The sequence below is a fragment of the Panthera leo genome, chromosome B1 (genome assembly GCF_018350215.1).
Source record: "Panthera leo isolate Ple1 chromosome B1, P.leo_Ple1_pat1.1, whole genome shotgun sequence".
Classification (NCBI taxonomy): domain Eukaryota; kingdom Metazoa; phylum Chordata; class Mammalia; order Carnivora; family Felidae; genus Panthera; species Panthera leo.
In genome coordinates, this window is record NC_056682.1 from 162,280,377 (window position 1) to 162,299,076 (window position 18,700).

An 18,700-nucleotide genomic window follows, 5' to 3' on the forward strand; every position below is an offset into this window, starting at 1 on the left:
TCTGCCAGACCCTTTCAGGGGTGGTCTCTTCTTCAGGCAGTCCACATTTGTTGGGTGCCCACTGCATGCCAGGCTCCATGTGGGTACTTGGAGCTTTTGCCAAATGCTCTCTCTTGTGCTAAAACCAAGAAACAAGAAGTGAAGAAGTAGGTTTTCTTTGATTGAATGGTAAACGAAGCTAATTTATCTACCTGCTTTCCCTTTTTGTTTTTTAAATTTTTTTTTTAATGTTTATTTTATTTTTTGAGACAGAGAGAGACAGAGCATGAGCAGGGAAGGGGCAGAGAGAGAGGGAGGCACAGAATGTGAAGCAGGCTCCAGGCTCTGAGCTGTCAGCACAGAGCCCAACGCGGGGCTCAAACTCACAAACTGTGAGATCGTGACCTGAGCCGAAGTCGGACGCTTAGCCGACTGAGCCACCCAGGTGCCCCTGCTTTTTGTTTTTTAAAGGCAAGAACCAAACACTAACGAGTATGCTTTAGAAACCTCCAAACATAACTTCCCAGAGCCGTGAAACACCCACACGCTAGCCATTTTGCTGTTGGAGAACTCAGCCTCACGTCAGTGCAGGAGGCTAATGACATGGCCCTTCACCCTCCTCACCTCCCCACATCGCAGTCAGCCCCTGCCCCTTTGCACTTTTCTAGAAGTTCCTATTTGTGCTCTCACTAAAGATAGCTTCTGCTTCTCTGGCCATCAGGTGACATTTTGCTAAACGTGAACGGGATTGAACTAACAGAGGTCAGCCGGAGTGAGGCAGTTGCATTATTGAAAAGCACATCCTCCTTGGTGGTCCTGAAAGCTTTGGAAGTCAAAGAATGTGAACCCGAGGAAGCGAGCAGCAGCCCAGCAGCCCTGGACTCCAACCACAATGTAGCCCCGGCCAGAGACTGGTCCCCGTCCTGGATCATGTGGCTGGAATTACCACGGTGAGTCCCAACTTGACATCCTTGCGGAGATGTGGGAGGAAACCGTTGCATTTCCCGGACCACTCTTACTCTCTCGGCACTAGCCACGTTCGTGGCACTAGCATCCTTGTGAGCCCCACGTTTGATTGTGAGACCATTTGAAAGAAGTCTGTCCTCCCTTCTGTTACTGAAAACGCATGCGGAAATCCCAGAGCAGGATAAAAGCCCGGATGTGGAAACATTGTTAGACACTCACGTTGAGGAGCTCCTGGGCTGCTGCCCTTGTATGTTGTATGGCTCATGCAGCAGAGAGAGCTCAGCTGACGGGGGCAGAGGGCTAAAACCCAACCAGGCTCCTCCACTCTGGAACCTTCCCTTACTTTGCTAGTGGAATCCTCAGAACTTGCAGAGGTAAAACCCTTCAGCAGAACATCTTGCGTGTACCCAGATGTTGAAGCATGTGCTGGTTGAGGGGCATGTCTCAAGACTCTCTAGTTCCTACTCTTGTAAAGTTCTAGAAAACTTCAGGGAGCAGCCGGGTTGTCATTTCAGTGAGACGTAACCAGAGCCTTATGTGAAGCCAGTAAATTGTCTCGCACAGACACGTCAGGACAGTTTTTAAGGACATTGTAAATGGCTAGATGCAGAAGTTAAATTCTTGAAGAACAGATAAATTGGGGTTTGCACACCTGCAGCAGAGCACAAACTCTTGACCTTCAAAGGATTGCCTTACAAATTCCAACTGCGTGATGTAAATGTTAAATATTAGAGTCACCGAAGATGAAATGCTGCCGTTGGATTTAATGAATAAAAGTAGGATGTTTGGTTTTAGGACATTTTTCTTGAGGGTGGAGATAGGACGGTCTCTTTGTCTTTTTTTTTTTTTTTTTTTTTTTCAAATTTCAAATGAGGTTTTAAAAAACATCCCTGCCTCAGATACACTGACCTAGATTCCTTTTTGAGCCTTTCCTAGTTGATTATTTTTAAAATAAGGACATTTTTAAACAGTTGAAAATTGAGCATTGAGGCAGTTTGAAAACCTTCAAGCATTTTGGACTGAGCCTGAGTGGAAGAAGAGTTACTAACATTTTTTAATCTTTCTGAAACTGGAGTCTATGAAAGCAGGGTTTTTTTGTTTGTTTTTTGTTTTTGCGTGCTTGAAAGCTATTCATCATCTATCAGAGTTCCTCATTCGTGGTAGACAGGACAAATGCGAGATGCTTTTACTCCAAATATAACCAACCGAGTGGCTTTCTCTCCATTTTTTTGTCACCTGGCCTGAGGCAGCGATTCTCTGCTCCTGCCAGAAGTGGAGTCTGGATTTGGTTCATTTCCTTTAAAAGGAGTAGACAGGAAGTGCGAAATGATGCCAGCACAGACAACGCTGGTCTTCGGTCACCCTGGCGGCCCTTAGTTTCCTTTGGCCCCTCGTCCCCTCACAGTAATATAATCACAGAAGAAATTCTGAGGCACCCAAGGGGAGAAGGGTGCAGGGTGAGTCTCTCATGCCTGTCCCCTCAGATCCACTCCCCTGAGGTCATCACGGTGACCAGTTCCTTGTGTGTTTTTCTAGGAAAAGTCAAAGTCAGGGGTTGGCGAACATTCTCTGCAAAGCGCCGGAGTTGAGGCTTTGAGGGTCACACCATAGGCAGCAACTCCAGGATTGCCCTTCAGCTTTACAACTTATCAGATGCTCTTCAACTCAAGGGGACTCAGAAATCACCAAAGACCTTCTGCTTCGTTTTCTGTTGGCTCCCAGGGCCACACTCCACATCTGGAAGTCTTTCAAAACATGCTCTCATCTGGACCAGTAGGATAGGGGAGAAATGAGTTAATGTGTGTTACTATTCTACAGGCACAGGGTGCTGTGGGAACCCAGAAAAGACTTCGGGGTGAGATAGTGAGAAGAGTAGCAGTATTTTTTGCCAACCTCTTTACTCTTTGGCTTGAACAGAAGATAACTGGACTCTCATATCTACCTCTGCATTCACTCTGTTGCCAGATCACCCATCCTGTGTTCTCTGAGCTTAATAAGCTCATGAGAAAAATGAGAGTTTTTAAAACGGCAAATAATGTCTATTACGATAAAATTATTTTGTGATCTCTGGACTCCCTGAAAGGCAAAAGGAGTTTTTGATCTCCAGACACTTTGAGAACCACCCTTTGGTAGTGTAGGGAGGGGCTCAGCGAAACACTGAGGTCTGCTGAGAAAAGGGGAATCCTTGGAGACTGAGAAGGAACAGCCAGTGTAACAAAATTTTACAGCTTCTTGAGCAACCCAAGACTTCACCATGGTCCTTAACATGGAGTTTATTTTTTAAGGTAACCGTAATTTTCTCACTGGGAGAAAATTACTAAACTCGTTGCTATTTTTTTAAATTATCCAACTCTTCTTCAATGAGCCCTAAATTTAGAGAGTTTCAGAATAGGAAAACTCACATTTATAGAATTTAAAGTCGCTTAATATTTCAAAGGTGAATCCTCAGCATCATTGATCAAAGCCAGCTTCCACATTTCCCAATGGGGACTGAAATCATTTAACTTGAGAAAAAAAATGCCCAGTACTCCTCAGTTCCAACTAACCAAGGTCTGATTTTGAAGGGGTTTACAGTACTGAGTTCTTATGCTACAAAGTTAAACTACTCAACACAAAAGTAAGGAGAGTACTTAGTGAAAAATCTCTCAGTCACATTGCCATCTATGTGAATGCACGGCAGAGTGGTCAGGGGTTTTTGTCTGTTCACTGATACCCCAAGTGCCCAGAATGTGGTACACTCCATAAACATCTGCTAAAAGATGATCCCGATACTTTCTCTCCAGCATCAAAACAAGGGTCTAGGAAAATAGACACAATTCATTCACGTTATGTTGAAACTTTTACACTAGAACAGAATTTTTAGATGGTGAGGTTTATAGCTTGTCCACATGAAATCAAATATTCAATAAAAATTAAAGATCCAAGGTGATACTCCATGAAAAAATCCAGTAGTCAAAGAATGAGAAATACTGTTTCAAGTATTGCTCTAGGAAGGAATGATGGCTGGGAAATGGTAACAGATACTTGCTGATGACCTTGGGTAGGAATCACCAAATTCTTCATCTGCTTTCTCCCCAGTACTGGGCATAGGTAGGAATGTAATGCCGTGGGGTGTCTGGAGAACTGTTACCTGCGTTGTGTATGAGCTAGTCAGTGAACCGCTAAGCAAATGTGGTATCTAACGCGCCACGGATCCTACAGGGTGAATATTTCACACCAGAGGTCTTCCTGTGAAATACAGCAGATGAATATTTTACAATCAAAATATGGTTGTTTTATTAAAATTGTTATTTTTCAGCTATCAGTGAAAGAAATTACTGTAAATTATGTGTGACAACAGATACAACACGAAACAGAGTTGAATTTTACCACTACATTTTAAAGTTATCCACCAAAGTCAAAGCTTATTTTAAGTTGGAATCAGCAACATCATGAAGTCACATTTACACTGATTAGCAAGGTCAGTAACAAATAGAATGACCAACGTCATCACTTAACAAAACCTTTCACATGAGACAGTTTATTGGTTTTCCAAAAGGCAGTTAATATTTTAAGGTACAGCTTATAAACAAAACAATCATATCTTGATTTTTACCAATATGAAAATGCTTTCTTTTAAACCAGTTCCTCAACTGGGGGGTTTTAGTCCAATCCAGTTCCTGACACACAACCTGTCACAACTGTAACACAGTTTGCACTTGCTTTGCACCTGTGTCAACACTGGTCCAGCTGCCACCAAATAGTTCCTTCCCTCTAACCTCTATGAGGATTGCGCCCATTCACAGAAGACCTGTGGCCTCTCCTCCTCCCATTCCTTCTGTACCTTGCTATTCAGTTTACTTTTTCTCCTCCCTTATGAATCATTCTTCTAATCTCTAGAAGTACGTTGATTTCCATTCACTTTATGCCTGCATACTTCTCTATAACCTGTCAAGCATGTAGAACTACATTTAAACTGGTATTATTTCAAGAGTCAAACTTTGGCAAGTTAGGGTTAGGTTTAAATTTTTTTTTCACCGAGATTAATCATTTAAAGGATTTTTGTCTGCATTAAAATTATATCCACAAGTAAATAAAAATATGTCGCTAAGTAGGCTTGAATTGGCTCATCAATAGGGATTTAGGCATTTCCAACTTTTTAATATAAATTGAGACATTGAATCTTTAAGCCAAAAATAGGCTTATTTTTCCCACTAAACATGTAAACAGAACATAATAGTATTTTTTAAGGGGTGTTTAGCAACAGAAAACAGTTCAATTGGAAAAAGCCAGCTAACAGCACAAAAGGTCGCTGGGCTATGACAATTTTGAGTAAGACCCATCCAATGCTAGTCTGAAAAATGCCAATAAAGGGCATGGGAGATGAATCCTAATTATTACTAAGAGTTCAACCGATCTGTGCAGATAAATTGCTTACATTCTATTTCAGGTACCTGTTTAACTGTAAAGATGTCATATTACGAAGAAACACAGCCGGGAGTCTGGGCTTCTGCATTGTAGGAGGTTACGAAGAATACAACGGGGACAAACCTTTTTTTATTAAGTCCATTGTTGAAGGAACACCAGCATACAATGATGGAAGAATTAGGTAATAATGATGGCTTATTTCCAGTGTTTTATATATGCAAAAGCATGGCCCCATTAGAAATATCGCATGTATTACATACCTTGTTTTATTGGTAAGAAAAATTTACATAGCATTTAATTTCTAAGAATTCCCTGGTCCCATACAGCAACTTCCCATACTTTTAGCATCCTTTCTAACAGAAGCTGAATGGAGAGAGTGTGCAGAATTCAAGTGAGGAGGGGGAAAAGCCTTCATTAGAAGGTTTTTTTAGAATTTTATATAATTAAGATTGACAGATGTAGCAAGAGCTAGGACCACCAGATACACTTGCATTAATTAACCTTAGCTACAGACCAAAATGTTAATCATGGGTTGTTTTATGTTTTTTAGATGCGGTGACATTCTTCTGGCTGTCAACGGTAGAAGTACATCAGGAATGATTCATGCTTGCTTGGCAAGGATGCTGAAGGAACTTAAAGGAAAAATTACTCTTACTCTGGTTTCTTGGCCTGGCACTTTTTTATAGAACCAATGATGGGTCGTAGGAAAACAGAAAACCACAAATAAGCTAAGTTGAAACAATATATTTATCTTGTCAATTTTTATATTTAAAGGATAGACTGTAAAAATGTAAACTAATGTCAGGAAAGTGTGATCTGATGAAAGTCCATTACACCTCAGAAAATGTAATTCTCAAAATATAAACATTAGTAATAGTTCTTATTCAGCGTGGAGGATTTCACATTACAACTCTGTTTATATTTTTCTATTCATTAAAAAGCTCTTACATGGCTAATTTGTATGCCCCCACTGAATTCAAATCCTATCATTAAAAATTTGGTATATGCTGAGGTGTGTAAAGTGTACATTATGGACATTTAAAAACCAATTTACAGCCAGAGGATTTTAAAAGTGCACTGGTGAAGAAACTGTTCATCAAATGAGAAATAAATATTTTTCAAATTATAGTTGTCTTTTACTATGTGATATTAAGTTCATTTCTACCACCACTACTTACAGGATCCTAGTAACGGATTCTCTCAAAACCATGTTGTTACCATGACTGACAAATACATCCTAAGGCTTATCCCTAAAAATGCTCACAGACTAGTATAAACCTGTATTCTTAGATTCAATAGGAAATGACTAATGCAAAGCTCTTGTCTTTTCATTCACAATCAGCTAGTAACTATGTAAAAACTCCACGTGCTGCTCAACCAATGAGCCTTGGAAAAAGCATCAAGAAAGGCCAAACCAGCTTGACCCTGGCTCCTGCAGATAGCCGTGAAGCAGTTCAACTTTGTGTCACAGTGACGGGTATCTGTCCACGTGCCTGCTCTAGAAACTACACTTCGGGCAGGTTATTTCAGACACCACCCAAAGGCCTGTAGATTTTACTAATTTGGATATAAAAGTTCCCCATTTAGTTCCACTGAAAACCCATCAAAAAGTTGTGACATCAAGACCGTGTCTTGAGGTCTTCAGCCGCAGCAGTGCTGACAAAGACTGCCCTTAACTTTTGGACTCAGAGGTGCCTGTTGTAGCGCCATCTCTTAAGAGACTGGTATTTGATTAACTCAAGAAAATGATGGCCAAGGTGGAACCCTGACCTTCATCAGATACTGTGTACGTACACAGCTCTTTAAAATTCCCTGCTGAGTGACTCATTCACATTACTTTCTTGGATACAAAGTCATTGCTGTCTTTATTTTTTTTTAAATATTACAAGACAAAGATTTTTAACTTAACATGAAAAATTCACTCTTTTATTTTGAGAAAAAGTTAACTTTTCATACTAACAGAACAAGATTAAAGGTAAATTTCTTAAACATCATCCAGAAAAATAACAAGATTTATGGTACACTTCTGGCCCTGGCAGACACACAAGGCCTTAGCCACGCCTATTCGGCAGGTGCAGCTTCGGTGCTCTCCTGTTCGGGGGCAGGCTCGCTGCCAGCTTCCTTTCCTTCTTTGCTTCTTTTAGATTTTTTGTGCTTGTGTCTCCTGTGACTGTCTCCTTCTTCACTTTCATGGCGACGTCTACTATTACTGAAGGAAAAAAAGGTGTGTTCTTAAGTAGTGAGAAAAAAACCCCACTTTGTCTAGGTAAATTCTAGGTAAATTCTCAATATAATAATGGGTTTTAAACCATTCTTTTTCTCAAGCACATTTTGAGGAGTAATCAGTTTCTGTGATTTTTATACAGATTATATTTACATTACAAGCTCCCCTTCCTGATATTATCCTAGAGTCTCAGAGCCCATATACTTTATTCAGAAAAACTATTACAAATTAGAAATGGAAGCACTAAATCATAAAAGGAAATTATTTCTAGGGTTGACTTCTATGCCTATTTGCCCAAAGAATTTTTTAAGACTATTACTGGTTCACATGCTAAACCAAACCCTCTCCCAACAAGACAATGCATCAAGTCTATGGGTATTAAATGCAGTCTTGTTAGATTTCAAAACCTCTGTTGAGCCTGTAAGAACCAACTGTTTCAACACCCTATTCTTAATCCTCCAACGAGGAACACATATGGTCTACCAGTTATTTGGAAATGTTTAACTTTCCAACGTCACACCAACATCTCTTCGCTTCCAAGTGACTCACTATAAGAGAACAAACCTGCGAGATGACTTGTGTCTGGTGTCCTCCTTCTCTCTGTGTCGTCTCTCTCTGTGTCGTTCTTCTTTCTCTCGACTTGCTCTGTGACGCTCATACCCTCTTTCCGCATACTCCCTGTATCTGTATCGTTCTTCGTCACTGAAATTGGAATAAAAACTTTTCATGACAACTGGACTAATTGAGTCTAAACCAGAAGCCTCCATGTTGTTGTTATTAGCATCTTATACAGAATAGATGCAAAATACATTTGTTGAACTGAGGAAAATGATGCCATTCCCCAATTATTACTAGATCTAATATAAAACAATTACATGTTAAAGGTCCAATTTTGTGCTTTCACAGTTATTGAGTAGAAATTTTATGTAACAATGAGGGTTTTTTTCCCCAAAAAACTGGGAGCAATAACAGATTTAAAATTTCATTGGCTTCATTTTCTTTTGTTCCTTTTAAAATTAACAGCATGTTTGTGTATCTTAGCTTTCCAACCAAAACTCTTATATTTTTAGAATCTCTGTGTGCCTAAGATTTTATAAGTAAAAATACCTGGCTCACAATGGCTACAAGTGGAAAGTAGATGAAAGTGCTTAAGTCCTTCAATCACATGAAGAATACATTCATCTCATGAAGAAGTATGTAAGCCTGAAGAACAGAAGAACATCAAAGCAGCTTCCACAATATCCACACACAATGCAGGCAGAACTGCTTGTGGACACACAGTCTGACATCCCAATTGCTTAATACTGTGGGTACGTGTGTGGCTGGGGACGGGCAGAGTCCCCTGGATGACAGCAAGTGCACACACCTCTGCTGCCGCTCCATTTCCTGACTTTAGCTCGAACAGACTGGTGAAGCTAGGACTCATGGCTAGAGTTGGATGGTAGTCTCTCTTTTTTTTTTAACCTCTCTAGACTGGTCCTCTTTTTGCGTCTTCTCACTTACGGTCTTCCCTCCAGCTTTCTCTTAATCTTTCCAATCTTTTTTTGGTTGTTGTTCACAGAGGTCAACACTTTCTACAACCTATTATCAGTAAACTCCCTTAGAATAAAAGTATCTTCTAGAACACTACACACTAAAGGGCTCTGGTTTCTAGAAAGGTCTAATACAAATTATTAAATCAGTAACTTGCATGACGCATCGAGATGTTAAGGCATATAAGTAAAAGTAATAGGACACAGAATCAGTTAAAAGTATGAGCCACATGAAAGAAAAAGTCAACTTATTACGGTCTCCTACCAAAAGTAATGATTCAGTAGTGCTACAACTAACAACTCCTATTATTGACCAAGTTCTTCCTGCCTGAGATACAGTAAACATTTCAAAAACTTACTAAAAAAAGTATACTGTATGTACCCACATGGATCCACATTTTCTGACCATAAACATATACTCTGTATTTGGACAGTGGAAGCATGGGGCCTGAAATGCAATGCTGCGCTGCATTAAGACGGGAAGTGCAGAACAGACCAAGGACCACATCTTGATCCTGCTACTGACTAAATGTGTGACCCAGGGTAAATTAGTTAACCTCTCTGGACCTGTTTTCTCATCTGTAAAACTGGCAAGTGTCATTTTCAAGGTTGTCGGAGAACTGGCACAACAGTGGGTCCTCAATAAATGGCAGCTAACATGCAGGCTCTCCCCATCTTCAGTTAATTCAGTGCTCAATTTTTTAGAAGCAGAGCCTTTTTCATAAAAGTGACGGACTCTCTTGTAATGTTTCTGAAGGGGAATTACCATGACAAACGATTATCATAAATAGTATCCTCCATAAAAATGAGGCCTTCTTTGTATTGGGTTTACATAAAAATAACTAAGGTCAATTATCGCAATTTGTCATTTGTAACCTTCTTTTCTCTCTCATCCTAACACCAACTCTTGTTAGCTGTGAGGCCCCTAAGATGCTGAAGACAGCCACAGGATGTGGTGACGGAAGATTCGGCCTCACACACAGAACATAATGAGGATCTGTCCTTCCGTCCCCTTCTCTGATAAGCAGCTGTGGCGCAAAGGTTTCTCTAGGCCTGGAAATCATTACAGCTCACTTCAAACACCCTAAAATGACCAGCCTTCTTTCGGGCCCACACTTAAGCGGCCTAAAAAACAGATGTTGAGACTGGTCTATAATTTTCAAAACAATGACCCTGTAATTTGTAAGATAACACACACTACATGCCTTATTTCAAAATGTCAGTCTTTAGGAAAAATGGCCCTTACTTTTATACTTCACTGGGGTTTTCCAGAGAACACTATTCCTGGGATAATCCAGAACACAAAATTCCTCTATCTTTCGCTGCTCTGTCCTTGAACTTTTAGTCAGATTTTGGTAAACACTGACTCCTGACGCCCTACAGCTTACCAATATGAAAATCAAATGTGGTTTAACTATTAACCGTTTTAAGTTTCCATAAAAACTCAGTAACATCTGTGCATGCGTGTATTTGAAACTGAAGAATCAGAGAATTTAGCCTCTATAAATGTATTATTTACACAAAGAATTTATGAACTCTAGCAAAGCAATTCAATTTAGTCTTCTTACGTATATCAAGTTTACATTCAGCACCTTGTGAACATGTACATTCCAGAAATAACTGTGCTATCTCAAATATATCCATTTGAATTACATAAGAAAAAATTCAGCTTCTGGGGCGCCTGGGTGGCTCAGTCAGTTAAGCGTCCGACTTCAACTCAGGTCATGATCTCACATTTTATGAGTTCGATCCCCACATCAGGCTCTGTGCTGACAGCTCAGAGCCTGGAGCCTGCTCCGGATTCTGTGTCTCCCTCTCTCTCTGCCCTCCTCCTGCTCATGCTCTCCCTCTCCCTCTCCCTCTCTCTCTCTCAAATAAACAAAAAAAATTTTTTTAAAAAAGGGAAACAATTCATTGCCTGAAAGTAATGCTCTTGAATTTAACAGAATTACGCACTATGTGGTCAAGGTTAACAGCACATATCCCATCACACTATATTCATACCGAAACACAAAACCTACACACATACTTATGGTATCAACCTTTACTTATTTATACTTAATAAAATGTTATCAGCTCCTACAGTCACTATTAGGAGCTATAGGAAGGAAAAAGATGAATAAATAAAAGATGAATAAATCCTATTATTTCTTATGGCACTTTTTTTTTTTAGGTAACGCTTAAAACTACTAACCCGTCCTAGTCCCCTTGACAACATTACATGCTTAAATCTGTAAGGATAGTGTGTGAGTATTTCTGTATCTTTAGCACATAGCTCTGTTCCTGGCATGTAACAGGGATCAGAAAATGTCAGTTACATGAATGAATGAATCACCTCCACCCACTGATAAAGAAAGTGCATACAGAGTAATAAGAAAAATAAAAAGTAACAGAATTTCTTAACTAATTTCAACACTAAAAAGGATTTTAAGTAATATCTCAACCACTTTTTTCAGTAGCCCGTATAGCTCTCTACCGTTGTCTTAATTTCTTCACACATCCATTTCCTCATCTGCCAAGTCAAAATTTAGATTAGATAATCGCTAAGGACCTTTCTGGAGTAAGAAGTCTATAATTACATGATCACATCTAACAAAACAAATGATGCCTGAATCAAGTATATGCTCACATCCTTAACTGATCTAGCAAAATCAGAAAACTGTCTATGTACATTTATCCCATCCATAAAAATAGCTGGTATAAAAAAAGTTATTTTGACTCATTTCATTCTATATTGTGATGGTACCAAGACTGTATATATATTTTTTTAATGTTTATTTTTGAGAGAGTGTGTGTGTGCATGCATATGCAGGGGGCACAGAAGGGGTGGAGGGACAGAGGATCTGAAGCGGGCTCTGTGCTGACAGTAGACAGTTCCATGCAGGGCTTTAACTCTAAACTGTGAGATCATGACCTGTGCCAAAGTCGGATGCTTAACTGACTAAGCTGCCCAGGCACCCCACCAAGACTGATATTTTAACGAGATGCTAAAATCAATGCTTTCCTAATGATAAAGTTTGATTTTTCTTAATTTCAAAATCTGCCTAGCTAAAACAGAGTTTCACACAACAGCTTTCAAAACTGTCTTTACTATATTCATCTTCCTCCCCTGCAACGTATGGCATTTTATCATTGCATGTTAGGCATTAACTATACAAAGTACTGAGAATACAGAAATGGAAGATGGTGGCCAACACCCTTAGACAGGCTTGCTAAGAAAGACATGCTTTAAAGAAGATACGCTAAATACTTAGAGAGCAAGTGAAGGAAATAATTCCATTTTTGGGGGGATTCAGAAAAGCTCACAGAAGCCAGGAACAACATGAACGAGTATGGAACTATGGGGGATTTCCAAAATACCATCTAGTTCAGCATAGCTAAAACATGGGATATACTGGCTTGAGAGAGAACTGGGTGTTCTAAAATGTAGGAAGGTGTACTGGCCTGGGACCTGTGGATCATTAGGAGAATTCTGAATTATTCTCTAGACCAGCACACGTGCCAGTACCACGTCAGCGTATGAATTCTTTCCAGTGGCACAAAACGTTCTGAGGCATCGACTGCCACCCACAACTTCCAGAAACTTTCCTAAACGTGAACTGCGTAATGATACATACCAGCGGGTAAAGCATCATGCCGCTTATCCAATCTCTTCTCTCACAATCAACTTCCTAGCCCTTTACAAAAGGCATTCCTTTTACCGATTTTACTCTGATACATTGACTCAGGGTGCAAACACAATCATGGCATTAAAAATATCTAATTTAAGGGGTGCCTGGGTGGCTGAGTCGGTGGAGCGTCCGACTTCAGCTCAGGTCGTGATCTCATGTTCTGTGAGTTCAAGCCCTGCGTCGGGCTCTGTGCTGACAGCTAGGAGCCTGGAGCCTGCTTCGGATTCTCTGTCTCCCTCTCTCTGACCCTCCCCCATTCATGATCTTTGTCTCAAAAATAAACATGAAAAATTTTTTTTTAGATATCTAATTTAAAATATTAATGTCAGATCTATTTTATTCAAGGAATAACAAAGCTTCTATAAGGCTTTCAGTCTTCCTATCTGACACATTTTTCTGTCAAGGATAAAATACGGAGTAAGAAATGGGAGTATTCCGTCTTCTGGGATGTCCTAACTTCAGATATACTGTATGTAAAGTAGTGTGGTGGAAGTCATAAACAATTTTCCTTGACCTAGTTAAAACAACAAACAAACAAAATCCATTGAAGTCCCTCTGAAGAAAAGCAAATCAAAAGTGTTGAGGGGCAGCATCTTATACTCATTTAAAGTGAACAAAAAAATGAAATCAGACTTCTTTTCTGATAAAAACTTGTGATTTGGCTGTCAGGATTGATGAGAGCTGTCTTTTACCAATTAAGTTATACGGTAGCTATTTTCCATAAATGGAATGAGGAAAAATTGCAACTCCAAAGTTTGCATGAAAATATTTAACAAAGTCTGTTTTAAAGGCTATCTGCAAAGATGTATTAAAATGAGCAATTCTTTCTGAGCATATTAAGTTTGAAAAGATGCATCTGGGGCGCATAGGTGGCTCAGTTGGTTGGGCCTCCGACTTTGGCTCAGGCCGTGATCTCGCGGTTTGTGAGTTCAAGTCCCGCGTGGGGGCTCTGTGCTGAGAGCTCAGAGCCTGGAGCCTGCTTCGGATTCCATGTCTCCCTCTCTCTCTGCCCTTCTCCCACTTACACTCTGTCTGTCCGTCTCTCTCTCTCTCTCTCGAAATAAATAAACATTGAAAAAATTAAAAAAAAAAAAAAAAGATGCATCTAAAAGAAACTTTAAACGGGTATAACTGGAAGTTTTTTGAGAAGTCTTAGTAAAGCCCTTTTGGTGTTCTTTCATAAATTCTAGTTTTCTCAGTTTAAATTCCTGAATGTACTGGGTTGAATTGTGTCTCCTCCCGCCCCCTGAAAAAGATGAGTTCAAGCCCTAACCCCTATATCTGCGAATGTGACTATTTTGGGAAACAGGGCCTTTGCAGATGTAATTAAGTCAAGGTGAGGTCATACTGGATTTGGTTGCACCCTAATCCAATGACTGATATCCTTATAAACAGAAATTTGGACAGAGACACAGAAGGGAAGATGAGACATGAAGACAGAAACACAAACTGGGGTGACGCATCTCAGAACCAAAAACACCGAGGACTGCTAACAACCACCAGAAATTACAAGAAATGGAACAGATCATTCCTCAGAGCCTATGAAAATGAGGAAGATAGGCTGGCACCTTGGTATCAGACCTGTAGTCTCCAGAACTGCAGAAAGGATACACTGTTGTTGTAGTCCACCAGTGTGTCGGACTTGGTAATGGCAGCCCAAGGAAACAGTTACACTGAGTAACAAGTACTTTCACAAACCAGGAGGTTTCCAATTCTCTGCTTTCAAAAAAGTTGAATAGCTGATAGAGCCGACAGATCCTTAAAAATAATTTTGATGAGGGGCACCTGGGTGCCTGCTGACAGCTCAGAGCCTGGAGCCCGCTTCAGATTCTGTGTCTCCCTCTCTCTCTGCCCCTCCCCTGCTCGTGCTGTCTCTCTCTCTCAAAAATAAATAAACATTAAAAAAAATAATAATAGTTTTGATGACAGGTTACCTATGTAAATCTGGCATATCACTGAATCTACAGGTGCTCAATTAATTAAACGACAGAGCCACAACAAAACTCCATCAATTCTCATTTAAGTATTTTATGTGAACAAGGCTTATATATATATATATATATATATATATATGTGTGTGTGTGTGTGTATATATATATATATAATTTTTTTTTAGAAGAAACATAATTAATGGAAAAGTCTGTTTTTTCCTAGCCACAGTAATATTCACTCATGAATACATATACTTAATTGGGGATGGGTTTTGGAAAGTCCTCCATAACATTAGGGGATGTAGTTCCACTAAATTATTTTCAAAGGTTGCTCTATCTATATATATTTAAATAAGTACTAATTAAAATGAGGGGAAAATTTTTTTAAATACTTAATCTTACAGTCATAAATTTTTTAGACGTTTAAACTTACCATAGGTATGCTGCAAGAAAAATGGATAGAATGATCCATTTTTAAAAACTTATTCAAGAATAAAAATATTTTACAGAGGAATAAAATTCTTTGGGGAAAGTTGCTCAGAAATAAGAGTTCAAACAGAGAAATGTGAAATTTCCAACTGTTAAAAGAGAGTCTGTTACATGCATTTTTACAAAATATGATGACGAGGTTTAGCAAATCACTATAATGCTCTTAACCCACTGGGTATGTTTAAAATTTGAGTGATTTTATTTTAAAATTGTAATGTTTATAATATACTGGAAATTATCTCTTGCCAACTATTTAAACTTAAGATAAAAATCTTAGATGAAAAGATAAAAATATTTTCAAATTCCTTTAAGGAAGAAGTGAACAAATTGAAGATTATTATTTTGCATAATGGAAAGCATCTAGGAATTTAAAAAGCCTTAACACTTTTCATTGGTTATACTAACTACTCTTAAAGCAATCCTTTCCCAAGTGAATTAGATTTTCCATCCTTGCACCAAATATAAATTCTAAAGTGTACATGAAACACATGTGTACGAATTCCTGCACGTTCAACAAACCTGTTAAAAACACTTGGTGTAGGACTGTGATCACGCTCCCGCTCTCTCTCTCTGGTGCGCTCTCTTTCTCTGTCTCGATCGCGGTCTCGCTCCCGGTCTCGGTCTCTGTCTCTATCTCGGTCTTTCTCTCTTCTTGCATAATAGTCCCACTGCTTGCTGGTATCCACAAGACTAGGCCATGAAGGAGCAGAACCAGGAAGGTGGGGAAAGGCAACTAAAGAAAAAGACAAAAACATTTCAAAACAAAAGTTATGGCACTTAAACGAGACAGACAAAACTCTACTGAAAAACAAGACAAAACTCCCACCAAAAATGTTTCATCTATAGATTATAATGGAAACCTAGGTTATAAATAGAAAAGAGAAATAATGCATGGTAAATACCCATAGTTTGGGGTAACATCCAGAAACAAACCTTAAAGCCCTAACATACAAAGACAGGAACCAGAATTAGATACACCACAAACTTTCCAATACTAAAAACATAAACCAGACATCTTCAAAGTGTTGAGAGAAAGTAATGGTCAACCTAGAAAGATATCCTAAACAAAATTAAATCTCAAGAATAAGAATAAAAGACATTCACAGATTCAAAAATGAGCAAAAGTGGGGGCGCCTGGGTGGCTCAGTCGATTAAGCAGCTGACACTTGATTGCGGCTTAGGTCATGATCTCATGTTTCACTGAGTTTGAACCCAGCATCAAGCTCTGCACTCACAGCACGGAGCCGGCTTCAGATCCTCTGTCTTCCTCACTGCCCTTTCCCCTTCACACGCATGCTCTCTCCCTCTCAAAAGTGAATACACGTTAAAAAAAATTTTTTTTTAAATGACCAGAAGTTTTAACAGACTTCACCAAAAGAACTTCTATGAAATATATACATAATACATTCCAAAAATAACCACTAAAATAATAGAAACAAAATGTATAATTTCAAAACACTACAAGGAAAAATAGAATTTAAAAAAATATCTGAAAAACTCAGTTCAAAAAGACCTGGAAAGGATGAGGGTTAGAGAAGACAAGTTTGATCAGTTCAATAATCACAGTAATTCAAGAGACTGAATTCACTAGTTAAACGAAAGAGTTTGATTAGTACTTTGAAAAACTATGAAAACAAAAAAACAAAACCTCTAATATTCTGAACATAAAGGACATAAAAACAACAAAATGGTTGAAAGCAGAAAGATGGGAGGAACAGGAAAATACCAATCCCCCTAATCTCTGTAGCTCTTCAGAAACAGCTAGATTAACAACAAAGCAGACTCACAAAGAAGGATTACCTGGACAGAAAGGGCCACGAAAAGGGAATAGACGATGCATCTCACCAAGAGACAGAACTAAACTTCCAGGTGGCTAACAAACAAGCTTAAATTTTTAGAGAGTAAAATAGCTTGAATATATAGAAATAAAAAAATCCACCTTGATCATGGAAGATTAACACAACTGCTCTCAATTACTGCCAGTATAAGCAGACAAAACAATTTCACTACAGATAATAGAAGATTTGAGCAAAACACTGTTAACAGGCTTGATTTAATGAATATAATAGAATACTGCCCAAAACAGCTAAATAATAATCATTCTTCTCAAGCACATATGAAACACTTATAAAAGTACATTATGTACTTTCATATGTAAAATAGACAACCTAATCTCTATACATTTCAAATTAAAGACATTTCTGAAAATGCAGGGGTAAAAAAAAATAAATTTTAAATCATTTAGGAACTGAACATAAAAATATGACATCAAAAGTATAGGGATGCAAACTGTTCTGGAGAGAAATTTAATCTTAAAAAACATTAGATGCATTAGAAAAGATGGAAGTCTAAAGCTTAAGAACTTAGACACAAACAGAATAATCATACAAAAAGGAGATAATAAAGATAAAGTAGAATAGAAAAGAACCATACAATAAGAAAAAAAACTGAAAGGTGGTTTTTGAAGACTAGACAAAACATAACAATATTCTGACAAGATTAAGAAAAAAAGAGGCCACATAATCAAAACCAAAAAAAACCCACAATTACAGATGTTACAGAGATTAAGAATACAGAGGATATACTTTATACCTATGCATTTAAAAACTTAGCTGAAATGGACTAATTTCAAATGATCAATCAATAATTTACCAAAACGTGACTCAAGAATGGAAAGAAATCTTCACTGCTCCCCTAACTATGAAAGACATTGATCAGTAACTTGAAACCTTCCCAAGAGACTAGATCATTTTTACAGTTGAGTTTTACTAATTTATAAGGTACAGACCATTCTAATGTATAAACTTCAAAGAATAGAAAAAAAAGATTATTCTCTAACTTATCCCACGTGGCTTGTTAATACCCAAACCAGTTAAAGACAATACAAATAAAGAAAAATTATAGGCTAATCTTACATGTGAACACAGATGTCAAAATCCTAAATCAATCAATGTTTATTATTATTTTTTTAAAGATAACTAATCATGACCATGTTAGGTTTATCTTAGCAAATAAACAGTGACTTAATGTTAGAAAAATTTAGAAATTTACCACATTAGCAGATTAGAGAAGAAAAACGGTATGGTTATCTCAGAAAGCATTTGATTAAAACTCAAAATCCATTCAGTTTAAAGGCTCTTGAAAACTTTCCTTGATCTGATATAGGACTCCATCAAAAACCAAATAGCAAAAAAAGCCTGGTAGTAAAAATGTAAAAGCATTTTCCTTAAAAATAAAGGGCGGGGGGGAGGGGGGTTATAAGACAAGAACTCCACTTTCAGTACTCCAACATTATAAAGAGATGCTGGTCAGAACAGTTAAGAACCCTCCCACAAAGCAAACAAACAAACAAAAAACAGGGAGGGAAGCAAGAATCTGAAAAGTAACAAAATCATTATCTGCAGATATGTATTACAGGCTAAAAAGCCTTTATAGACAAATTATACTGAGTTCAACAGATAACTGGCTACAAGATCAATATACATATTGATTACTATATAC

General features: G+C 38.3%; 2 protein-coding genes across 24 annotated transcripts in view; one reads left to right on the top strand and one right to left on the bottom strand.

The window, feature by feature from the left end:
* The window catches only part of LNX1 (ligand of numb-protein X 1), a 123,584-nt gene extending 116,422 nt beyond the window's left edge, over positions 1–7,162 (top strand). For 5 of the 6 annotated variants that reach the window (XM_042936368.1, XM_042936367.1, XM_042936372.1 and 2 more), the window contains 3 exons: positions 701–929; positions 5,375–5,533; positions 5,903–7,162. In XM_042936368.1, the coding sequence (XP_042792302.1) occupies positions 701–929; positions 5,375–5,533; positions 5,903–6,038 (524 nt within the window). In that variant the 3' untranslated portion in view covers positions 6,039–7,162. Of the gene's footprint in view, positions 1–700; positions 930–4,243; positions 4,406–5,374; positions 5,534–5,902 lie in introns of those variants that run through there. The other variant, XR_006201953.1, reaches the window with a different exon arrangement.
* A 94-nt stretch (positions 7,163–7,256) lies between these two features.
* Positions 7,257–18,700, bottom strand: part of FIP1L1 (factor interacting with PAPOLA and CPSF1) — a 78,571-nt gene continuing 67,127 nt past the window's right edge. For all 18 annotated transcript variants that reach the window (XM_042936382.1, XM_042936391.1, XM_042936390.1 and 15 more), the window contains 3 exons: positions 15,719–15,932; positions 8,141–8,278; positions 7,257–7,561 (listed from right to left, as the gene is read on the bottom strand). In XM_042936382.1, the coding sequence (XP_042792316.1) occupies positions 7,414–7,561; positions 8,141–8,278; positions 15,719–15,932 (500 nt within the window). In that variant the 3' untranslated portion in view covers positions 7,257–7,413. The remainder of the gene's footprint in view (positions 7,562–8,140; positions 8,279–15,718; positions 15,933–18,700) is intronic.